This window comes from Cherax quadricarinatus, chromosome 73 (genome assembly GCF_038502225.1).
Source record: "Cherax quadricarinatus isolate ZL_2023a chromosome 73, ASM3850222v1, whole genome shotgun sequence".
Classification (NCBI taxonomy): Eukaryota; Metazoa; Arthropoda; class Malacostraca; order Decapoda; family Parastacidae; genus Cherax; species Cherax quadricarinatus.
The window spans coordinates 23228918-23241360 of NC_091364.1; the positions used below are offsets into that span (position 1 = coordinate 23228918).

Below are 12443 nucleotides of genomic sequence, written 5' to 3' on the forward strand. Positions count from 1 at the left end.
CTAATTCCTCAGACCAAGAGGCTCTTCACCACGCCAAGGATCCCCCCTTGAAGAGGGAGTATTGTCAAATATTGTAGTGGTGTGCATCAGCCGGTCCAGCCCAGCTTCCAGATGCACGGTCGTAAGTCGAGTGGACGTATGTCGAGCAGGTCTTAAGTCGGATGGTAGGTGTATTTGGTGGTAAATACACAACTTTTACATATATGTAGATGCACATCTATCAAGAGTTTTGGATGAATAAAAGAATGATCAAGAGTGAAGAGAACCTTGAATACAAGGTAAAACATGACTTCAAGAATAAAGTGATGCTTGAACCAACCAATAAATAATTCCCTCTGTCATCCATGCTGACTGGTTTGACCTCCAAAGAACTAGCAAGGCAATTTTATCTGTATCTTTCACAGCACTGGGAGTCTTGGAGTGGTAAATAACCATGGGCTGAAGTGATCCTTTGCTGCCTTGAATCCTAGAGCACTGTTTTCTTGCTGACTGATTAAGTTTTTGCTGGCATTTTCCAGTAAAGACAAGTCTTGTCAACATTATCTTGCTGTGGCTTGTAGACACACTCAGAAATAATTTCCTCCATTTCAGCAGGGAAACTCACAGCATAAGGTTAGGGTATGTAGGAGAGAGGGAGATTATTTCCCAGTAAAAGTAGGCCTTAGACAAGGATGTGCCATGTCACCGTGGTTGTTCAATATATTTATAGATGGGGTTGTAAGAGAAGTGAATGCTAGGGTCTTGGCAAGAGGTGTGGAGTTAAAAGATAAAGAATCAAACACAAAGTGGGAGTTGTCATAGTTGCTTTATGCTGATGACACTGTGCTCTTGGTAGGTGTATTTATATCCATTCTATTGTTTGGCAACCGAAACTGAGCAGCATAATCTAAGTGAGGCCTTACTAGTGATGCTTAACTATCTGGAGAATATCTGCAGGGTGCTCTGGGAGTCAACACTCCTAAAGCCCAGTCTAATACCAAGCCTTACGGTGGATTAGGGTCTGATCAACTAGGCTGTCACTGCCTGCTGTATGCAATGCAAAGTACAAACCACATCCCAGCTGGTCAGGTACTGACTTCAGGAATCTGTCCAGGACCCTCTTGAAGACAGCCAGGAGCCCATTAGTAATTTCTTTTATGTATGCTGGGAGGCATTTGAACAGTCTTGGGGCCCTGACTCTTATTGTGTTATCTTTTAGTATGCACACAGTAGCACCCCCACTTTTCACTGAGGGGATGCTGCACCACCTACCAAGTCTTTTGCTTTCATAGAGAGTGATTTGTGTGCACAGATTTGGGAATAGTCCCTCTAGAATTTCCCAGTGTAAATTATGATGCATCTTTCTCGCCTGTGTTCCAAGAAGTACAGATCAAGGGAATTCAAACAGTCTGAGTAATTTAGGTGCTTTATTGTACTTATCTGTGCAGTGAAAGTTCTCTGTATATTCTCCAGATCTACAATTTTGCCTGCCTTTAAGTGGGTCATTAATGTACAGCAATACTCCAGCCTAGAGAATACAAGCAATTTCACCTTTCACTGTCACATAAAATTACAACATTAAGGTCGAGGGTCCCTCATGTAGTTCGACATCATGAGCTCAGCTTGCTCAGATAAACTGCGAGCAGTGAATTTTGGCCTAGATGTCAGAGAATGAGTCCGTGCAGTGGGTGCACCATATAAAAAAAAAAAAATCTTGCTCCCATGTGGTGCATGATGAGAAAAAGAAACTGTGACTGTGTGGATGGATTAAAACAGTGACATTGCAATCTTGTCTTGGATGGTTTTCATGGTTTTACTGGGTGTTTCTTGGAATAATTTGATAGAATGGAAGACATACTACTGAAGTAAAGATAATCTTAACTGGTTTCAGTACAGGGATTAGCTTATATTTTATTACCTGAGAAATAAAATACTAGTGAAACAGCTGAGAATTTGGATGATTTTGCACAAAATGAGCAAAATCATCCATGTGTAAACTGCATTGAGACTGTTAACTTTCCACCTGTGTAATTCCGTGAGTTTTCCATCAAATTTCATTCTCTTGCTCTCAATACCTTCAAAAAATGATTATCATTTCAGAAGAAAAAAATATTTTTGGGGGGTGATTTCTTTTTTTTTTACATTGCGAGCAAGTTTCATTTTGGGGGTCTGGAGAGTGAAAGGTTAAAGAAAATCACTGGTTTGGTACCCTTTGTTTTGAAGGATCTCATTATCCATCCCATCATTTTAACCCCTTGAGGGTCTGTGCCGTAGATCTATGGCTTTATGTTGAGGGTCCATGAGCTCAGCTCACTATGATAAGCTGTGAGCGGTAAATTTTGGCCTTGATATGAGAGAATACATCTATGTGGTATGTGTGCACCACATAAAACAAATCCTGCAACACACAGTGCATAATGAGAGAAAAAAACTGAGACCGTAATTTTCGATTAAAACAGCAACTTTGCAGTGTTTTTTCGTATGTTTTTTATAGTTGTATTTACGATTTCTTGGTCTCAATTGATAGAATGGAAGACATATTACAGAAATACAGATGATTTTGATTGGTTTTAGTACTGGAAATGGCTTGAAACTGAGCTCAAAGTAGCAGAAATGTTAAATTTTTGCCGATGTTCAAAAGTAAACAAATGACCTCACATGTCTAATACACGCCAGCTGGTGGGTCTAATATACATTCACAAATGTGCTGATATTATTTATACAATTATTACAATATTGCATAACAGTAAATCTTCTATTTTTTGGTTTGAATAAAAATTCATTATGTGAATAAAAAATCAAAATGGAATTCATTAGTAAAGCTTGAAAACATAACTAATGAACAGAGGAAATGTTAGTTTAGTGCCAGGAAAGCCTGCATTGTTTATTCTGGACCCTATATTGAAACTGGAATATTTTGAACTTTGCATTAAATTGGAAAATTACCAATTTCCGATCACTTTATTTTGTAGTTGAAACAGTTGACTTGGTGAATTCTTGTGCTCAATCGATAGAAGTAATACTAGTGAAATAGCTAAGAATTTGGTCGACTGGAATAATGTAATTGGCCTAAAATGGGAGTCAAAGTCGGCAAAATCATCGATGTGTAAATATCGCTGATACATCAAAATTTGTGAGAGCATAATTTTGTTAATTTTCCATCAAATTTCGTACTTTTTCGTTTTATTACCTTCAGAAAAAGATTCTCTACCATTTCATAAGAAAAAATAACAAAATTATTTTTTGAAAATTCTTGGACACTGGTGCACACTTTGAAATTTGGCCTCCGGACCCTGAAAGGGTTAATAGCAGGTGTGGTAGATACATTATTGTAATCTTTGAAAGTGAGATCCTCTGACATTATCACTCCCAAGTCCTTCACACTCTGTGTGGTTAGAATTTGTAAAGTGACTTCTGAACTCCTGTTACTTATATTCTTTGATATAAATCCAAGTAATCTGTTACTTTCTTTACACACACTTAGGCACTGTTGTTTTGGTTTCAGATTTTTTCTTACCATGACTTCCAAATCTTTTTCACATTCTGTATGATCAAGCTCTATGTCACCTAGTTGATAACTATGAGAGTTATTTTCATTATTAAGGACTAGGACTGCACTTGCCCACACTGAACTGCATCTGTCACTTTGCAGAGAATGACATTAATTTGTCCAAATCTTTCTGCAGTTCAATGGCATCCTCCTCAGAATCTGTTATTCAACTTATTTTTGTGTTTCGTGTCATGCAGTTGACCAGTGTTTGGTGTCATGTTATCTATGTTTGGTGTCACTGACAGCTTACCTGTGTTTGGTGTCACTGACAGCTTACCTGTGCCTGGTGTCACTGACAGCTTACCTGTGCTTGGTGTCACTGACAGTTTACCTGTGTTTGGTGTCACTGACAGCATACCTGTGCCTGGTGTCACTGACAGCTTACCTGTGCTTGGTGTCACTGACAGCATCAGTGTCGTCACCTTCATCACACTGTGCTGTTACTGCCCCTGCTGGACCTTCGTTCTTCTGGTTCTTCAAGATGTCGTCAATACTGTCATCAGTCTTGTCTTTCAGACCAGTGACAGTCTTACCAGACTGTTGAGGAGCTGAGCCCCGGTGAGCAGTCTGACCTGACAACTGGTTCTTCTGGTCACCGCTGCCAACCACTTTCATGCCATGTTTCGGCAGTTTTGGTTCTGGTTGATCATACATTGAGAGGTCGAAGAACCGGCCTCGGCAGTTGTCGTAGCCCCAAGTCTGTTGAAGATACAACTCTCAGTAACCACAAAAATTATGTATTGTGGATGGTGACAATCAACACACAGTGATTATGTACCCTGGGTGGTAACCATCAACACGCAGTAATTATGTACCCTGGATGGCCATCAACACACAGTGATCATGTACCCTGAGTGGCGATCATCAATACACAGTAATTATGTACCCTGGATGCCACTCTGAACAACATACATGATTGTGAGCAATCCTAACCTGACCAGGCAGTGTATACTAAAATATTTGCTCAACATTAACACTGGCACAAGTCTTTGAGCCTCTAATGTTAAACAGTGAGTGAAGTTTAAATATTCTCCCATGTTAAACATTCATACAATTAGGAAGAATGAAGCACGTGAATAACCCAGGTTGTGACCTTCTGAAAAGAATGACAAATGAGTCAGAACTGTTAAATAAGACAAAAAAAAAAGTTCAGTGAGAGGACCGAGTAAACAACCAAGGAAGATGGGCCACTTAATTTCATCATATTAAGGAAAGAAGCCTTACAGTACTCTGAAACAGTGTTTGATAAGGAAGGCCTGAACAAAACTGCTTAGTACAGGATGGTTCCACAAGTTCAAACTGCACAGTCGGTTGCATAATGTTAAGTTTTCCGGTGAGTGACAATAACTGACCCCATACTACTGAAGGGAATTTCCTTGCTGAGTTACAGGAAATTATTGCTGAAGACAGCTATGAGCCATAGCAAGTGTTTAATGCTGATGAAACAAGTTTTTATTGGAAGATGATACCAGCAAAAACTTACACAGCCAGCAAGAGAAAAGTGTACTGGGATTCAAAGCAGCAAAGGATTGCTACAGGTTGCTACTTTGTGGTAATTCATCAAGCAATTTTAAGTATAAACCCATAGTTATTTACCACTCCAAGATTCCTCCAAGGTGCCATGTGCTTTGAAAGGTATATATAAAACCAACTTACCAGTTCTTTGGAAGTCAAACAAATTAGCAGTGATGACAGAGGAATTATTCAATGACTGGTTTAAGTATAATTTTATTCCCAAAATCATGTTTTACTTGTGCAGCAAGAACCTTGTGTTCAAGGTTCTCTTCACTCTTGATCATTCTTTTACTCATCCAGGAGCTTTGTTCAATGTGCACCCACAAGTGCAATCCTAACACAACCACTGGAACATGGAATTATTAGGACATTCAAGTGTAACTAAACACAAAAAGTGAGGTAGAATTTTGTGGCAGCAATGGATATTGACTCCTAGCTTGCATATGCCACCAACTGTGCCAAAAATGCACAAAACAAAGTGCCCCAATCAACATTAAATGTTGACTGGGGAAAGTTATGATCTAGTGTGGTGAATAATTTCACAGGTTTTTCCCTCAGTTGAGAGTCAGGTGCAGTAACTAGTTCAGCTGGCAAGGAGACTGTCAGGTGAGGGATTTGAAGACATGCAGGAAAATGATGTCAATGAACTGTTAGAAGATGATGATAAGGAAAAAAGAAGTCCAGAGGAAGTGCTAGTCGAGTTCAGTGTACAGATACAAGGGAGATAAATAACAAAGGAAGATAAGGAAGAACATGAAGAATAACAGTTACCATTGCAACAGTTATGCGAGAAGTTCCATATTATTGGTAAAGTTGCAGATATTTTTCATGGAAGAGGACCCTGACACACCAAGAAGCACTCACTGCTCTAAAATGGGGTCTGGAACAGTTGATGATGCCTAACCATCAGTAGGATAAAATACTGCAGGGTAAAAGAGACCAGAAATGCATTACAGAATTTCTCACTACTCTAGTACAACCATTAACATCAGTGCAAGAGCCTCAAGCACCCACCTCAACTAATTATCCACAACCAGCGAATGCCAGACTGAGGTTCCTTTACAGACAAGCAGTGTCTACCTACTAAGGCTCACAAGGCCCTATGTCTAGCCTTTATACAATGTCATATGGACTACTCTTGCTTTTAATGGTACTCTGCCTTGAAAAAAAAAAATGAAAGATAGACTAATCATCCAGAACAAAATGGCAAGACTCATCCTGGACCTGGGACCAAGAGAGCATGTGGGCCAGGATGAATTACAACAATTGGTTATGCTGAATGTTGAAGACAGAGTAAAACAACTGAAGTTAAATCAGATTTATAAAATTGCTCAAGGTGTCCAGAATACCTTGCTGCCAATTTTGTCAAGGTTGGGAACCAAAGCAATCATAGTACTAGGGGGAGAGAACACAACTTTGTAGTACTCACACTCAGTGTCCAGATTTCAAACACCTTTTATTGTACAGCAATAAAGGAATAGAACAGACTGCCTGCACATGTCAAAGCCAGTCATAGCACGAGCCAGTTCAAGAAGAGAGCCAAAAGGTGCCTAATGAATGAAGCGACAGAAAGGGAGGAAATTTTTTTTTCTTTTTAGCTTTTATGCAGATTTTCACACTGCATTGCAATATGTATAGTGGAGAAGTATGTCATAATGTTATAAACCATGTTACAACTGTGAACCATAATTTTATAAATAATGTTATACACTTGTGGGGACTTTAACCCTTTCAGGGTCCAAGGCCCAAATCTGGAGTCACGCACCAGTGTCCAAGATATTTAAAAAAAAAAAATTGTTATTTTTTCTTATGAAATCGTAGAGAATCTTTTTGTGAAAGTAATAAAACAAAAAGTACGAAAATTGGTGGAAAATTGACGAAATTATGCTCTCGCGAATTTTGATGTGTCAGCGATATTTACGAATCGGCGATTTTGCCGACTTTGACTCCCATTTTAGGCCAATTACATTATTCCAATCAACCAAATTCTTAGCTATTTCACTAGTATTACTTCTATTCTATCGATTGAGCACAAGAAATCGCCAAGTCAACTGTTTCAACTACAAAATAAAGTGATCGGAAATTGTTAATTTGGCCAATTTAACCCAAAGTTCAAAATATTCCAATTTCAAAATAGGGTCCAGAATGAACAATGTAGGCATTCCTGGCACTAAACTAACATTTCCTCTGTTCATTAGTTATGTTTTGAGGCTTTACAAATAAATTCCATTTTGATTTTTTATTCACATAATGAATTTTTATTCACACCAAAAAATAGAAGATTTACTGTTATGCAATACTGTAATAATTGTATAAATATCATCACCATATTTGTGAATGTATATTAGACCCACCAGCTGATGTGTATTAGACGTGTGAGGTCGTTTGTTTACTCTTGAATATCGGCAAAAATTTAACATTTCCGCTACTTTGAGCTCAGTTTCAAGCCATTTCCAATGCTAAAACCAATCAAAATCATCTCTATTTCTGTAATATGTCTTCCATTCTATCAAATGAGACCAAGAAATCGCAAATACAACTATAAAAAACATACGAAAAAACACTGCAAAGTTGCTGTTTTAATCGAAAAATCATTTCATTTTTTTTTCTCTCATTATGCACAGTGTGCTGCAGGATCTGTTTTATGTGGTGCACACATACCACATAGATGTATTCTCTCATATCTAGGCCCAAATGTACCACTCACAGTTTATCAGAGTGAGCTGAGCTCATGGCGTAGATCTACGGTTTGGACCCTGAACGTAAAGCCGTAGATCTACGGGACGGACCCTGAAAGGGTTATTAACCCTTTCAGGGTCCAGAGGCCAAATTTCAAAGTGTGCACCAGGGTCCAAGAATTTAAAAAAAAAATAATTTTGTTATTTTTTCTTATGAAATGGTAGAGAATCTTTTCCTGAAGATAATAAAACAAAAAGTATGAAATTTTATGGAAAATTGACGAAATTATGCTCTTGCAAATTCTGACGTGTCAGCGATATTTACGCATCAGTGATTTTGCCGACTTTGACTCCCATTTTAGGCCAATTACATTATTCCAGTCAACCAAATTCTTAGCTATTTCACTAGTATTACTTCTATTCTATCGATTGAGCACAAGAATTCACCAAGTCAACTGTTTCAAATACAAAATAAAGTGATCGGAAATTGGTAATTTTCCAATTTAATGCAAAGTTCAAAATATTCCAGTTTCAATATAGGGTCCAGAATAAACAATGCAGACATTCCTGGCACTAAACTAACATTTCCTCTGCTCATTAGTTATGTTTTCAGGCTTTACTAATGAATTCCATTTTGATTTTTTATTCACAATGAATTTTTATTCAAACCAAAAAATAGAAGATTTACTGTTATGCAATATTGTAATAATTGTATAAATAATATCAGCACATTTGTGAGCGTATATTAGACCCACCAGCTGGCGTGTATTAGACATGTGAGGTCACTTGTTTACTCTTGAACATCGGTGAAAATTTAACATTTCTGCTACTTTGAGCTCAGTTTCAAGCCATTTCCAGTACTAAAACCAATCAAAATCATCTCTATTTCTGTAATATATCTTCCATTCTATGAAATGAGACCAAGAAATCACAAATACAACTATAAAAAACACATGAAAAAACACTGCAAAGTCGCTGTTTTAATCGAAAATTACGGTCAATTTTTTTTTTCTCATTATGCACTGTGTGCTGCAGGATTTGTTTTATGTGGTGCACACATAGCACATAGATGTATTCTCTCATATCTGGGCCCAAATTTACCGCTCACAGCTTATCATAGTGAGCTGAGCTCATGGCGTAGATCTACGGTTTGGACCCTCAACTCAAAGTCGTAGAACTACGGCACGGACCCTGAAAGGGTTAAATTTAATTAAACTGTAAAATGTAAGGAAGTCCTGTTGTGACTTATTTTCAAAGTGTGGGTGTACAGCATCGGTGTTGAACGTGGGCAGTCACATGGGGAAGCTTCATGTCAAGAAGCATAAATAATAAGAGTCCTCAGGTTGTTCTTCAACTCTATATATCTTTGGTTAGGCCTCATCTAGATTATGCCGCACAGTTTTGGTCACCATATTACAGAATGGATATAAATGCTCTGGACAACGTAAAAAGGAGGACGACAAAGTTGACCCCATGTATCAGAAATCTTTCCTATGAGGATAGACTGAGGGCCCTGGATCTGCACTCTCTAGAAAGGCATAGAATTAAAGGGGATATGACTGAGGGAAGAGTATATGGAGAAAAAGAGAGAAGTTAAGAGAGTGGTGAAGCAATGTAAAAAGAGAGCAAATGAGAGAGTGGGTGAGATGTTATCAACAAATTTTGTTGAAAATAAGAAAAAGTTTTGGAGTGAGATTAACAAGTTAAGAAAGCCTAGAGAACAAATGGATTTGTCAGTTAAAAATAGGAGAGGAGAGTTATTAAATGGAGAGTTAGAGGTATTGGGAAGATGGAAGGAATATTTTGAGGAATTGTTAAATGTTGATGAAGATAGGGAAGCTGTGATTTCGTGTATAGGGCAAGGAGGAATAACATCTTGTAGGAGTGAGGAAGAGCCAGTTGTGAGTGTGGGGGAAGTTCGTGAGGCAGTAGGTAAAATGAAAGGGGGTAAGGCAGCCGGGATTGATGGGATAAAGATAGAAATGTTAAAAGCAGGTGGGGATATAGTTTTGGAGTGGTTGGTGCAATTATTTAATAAATGTATGGAAGAAGGTAAGGTACCTAGGGATTGGCAGAGAGCATGCATAGTTCCTTTGTATAAAGGCAAAGGGGATAAAAGAGAGTGCAAAAATTATAGGGGGATAAGTCTGTTGAGTGTACCTGGTAAAGTGTATGGTAGAGTTATAATTGAAAGAATTAAGAGTAAGACGGAGAATAGGATAGCAGATGAACAAGGAGGCTTTAGGAAAGGTAGGGGGTGTGTGGACCAGGTGTTTACAGTGAAACATATAAGTGAACAGTATTTAGATAAGGCTAAAGAGGTCTTTGTGGCATTTATGGATTTGGAAAAGGCGTATGACAGGGTGGATAGGGGGGCAATGTGGCAGATGTTGCAAGTGTATGGTGTAGGAGGTAGGTTACTGAAAGCAGTGAAGAGTTTTTACGAGGATAGTGAGGCTCAAGTTAGAGTATGTAGGAAAGAGGGAAATTTTTTCCCAGTAAAAGTAGGCCTTAGACAAGGATGTGTGATGTCACCGTGGTTGTTTAATATATTTATAGATGGGGTTGTAAGAGAAGTAAATGCGAGGGTCTTGGCAAGAGGCGTGGAGTTAAAAGATAAAGAATCACACACAAAGTGGGAGTTGTCACAGCTGCTCTTTGCTGATGACACTGTGCTCTTGGGAGATTCTGAAGAGAAGTTGCAGAGATTGGTGGATGAATTTGGTAGGGTGTGCAAAAGAAGAAAATTAAAGGTGAATACAGGAAAGAGTAAGGTTATGAGGATAACAAAAAGATTAGGTGATGAAAGATTGAATATCAGATTGGAGGGAGAGAGTATGGAGGAGGTGAACGTATTCAGATATTTGGGAGTGGACGTGTCAGCAGATGGGTCTATGAAAGATGAGGTGAATCATAGAATTGATGAGGGAAAAAGAGTGAGTGGTGCACTTAGGAGTCTGTGGAGACAAAGAACTTTGTCCTTGGAGGCAAAGAGGGGAATGTATGAGAGTATAGTTTTACCAACGCTCTTATATGGGTGTGAAGCGTGGGTGATGAATGTTGCAGCGAGGAGAAGGCTGGAGGCAGTGGAGATGTCATGTCTGAGGGCAATGTGTGGTGTGAATATAATGCAGAGAATTCGTAGTTTGGAAGTTAGGAGGAGGTGCGGGATTACCAAAACTGTTGTCCAGAGGGCTGAGGAAGGGTTGTTGAGGTGGTTCGGACATGTAGAGAGAATGGAGCGAAACAGAATGACTTCAAGAGTGTATCAGTCTGTAGTTGAAGGAAGGCGGGGTAGGGGTCGGCCTAGGAAGGGTTGGAGGGAGGGGGTAAAGGAGGTTTTGTGTGCGAGGGGCTTGGACTTCCAGCAGGCATGCGTGAGCGTGTTTGATAGGAGTGAATGGAGACAAATGGCTTTTAATACTTGACGTGCTGTTGGAGTGTGAGCAAAGTAACATTTATGAAGGGATTCAGGGAAACCGGCAGGCCGGACTTGAGTCCTGGAGATGGGAAGTACAGTGCCTGCACTCTGAAGGAGGGGTGTTAATGTTGCAGTTTAAAAACTGTAGTGTAAAGCACCCTTCTGGCAAGACAGTGATGGAGTGAATGATGGTGAAAGTTTTTCTTTTTCGGGCCACCCTGCCTTGGTGGGAATCGGCCGGTGTGATAATAAAAAATAAAAAAAATAATGACTGAGGTGTATAAATGGAAAACAGGAATGTATATAGTGTGTTAAAAATATCTAGCATAGACAGGATTTGCAGCAATGGCTTTAAGTGAGAAAAATTCAGATTCAGGAAGGATATAGGAAAGCACTGGTTTGGTAATAGAGTTGTGGATGAGTGGAACAAACTCCCGAGTACAGTTATAGAGGCTAAAACGTTTCGTAGTTTTAAAAATAGGTTAGATAAATACATGAGTGGGTGCGGGTGGGTGTGAGTTGGACCTGACTAGCTTGTGCTAATAGGTCAGATGCCATGCTTCTTCCGTGAATGTGATCTGACCTGACTAGGTTAGGGCATTGGCTTAAGCCGGTAGGAGACTTGGGCCTGCCTTGCATGAGCCAGTAGGCCTCCTGCAGTGTTCCTTCTTTCTTATGTTCTCCAATGCACTTATATCCATTCTGTAGTACGGTGACCAAAACTTAGCAGCATAATCTAAGTGAGGCCTTACTAGTGATGTACAAAGGTGTAAAATAACTTTGGATTCCTGTTACTTATACTTCCTCATATAAATCCTAGTAATCTGCTAACCTTATTGTGCACACTTGGGAACTGTTGTCTTGGCTTCATATTTCTGCTTACCTGGAGCTCATTACCTTTGTAAATTCTCATGATTAATGTGTTTATGATTCATTACCTTTGCAATTATTCATGAGTGTGACCAGCTCAACCTGGAGCTCATTACCTTTGTAACTTGGTCATGATTATGACCAGATCTAGTTCATTACCTTTGTAACTTGCTCAGCTATCAAAACTTTGGAGTCCAGTCCCTGGACCATTATGTACCTCTGTAATCTTTTGACTACCGCCCACAGGATGGGTATGGGGTGCATAATAAACATATTAAACTAACTAAACCATGACTCTCAAGTTATTTTCACATTACAACAGAACCTCCTGTACAAAGTGAGAAAACTGAAACGTGAGAATAATGATAAAATTCACCAGTGCTTTGTACGTGATGGACAAATTCTAGTAAGAAAAACAAATGTAGGCCGT

General features: G+C 39.0%; 1 protein-coding gene across 1 annotated transcript in view; it reads right to left on the reverse strand.

Annotated features, from left to right (window-relative positions):
• LOC128701155 (uncharacterized) overlaps positions 1 to 12443 on the reverse strand; it is a 182750-nt gene that overhangs the window by 137240 nt on the left and 33067 nt on the right. The window contains exon 5 of the mRNA XM_070100645.1: positions 3915 to 4228. Within this exon, the coding sequence (XP_069956746.1) occupies positions 3915 to 4228 (314 nt within the window). The remainder of the gene's footprint in view (positions 1 to 3914; positions 4229 to 12443) is intronic.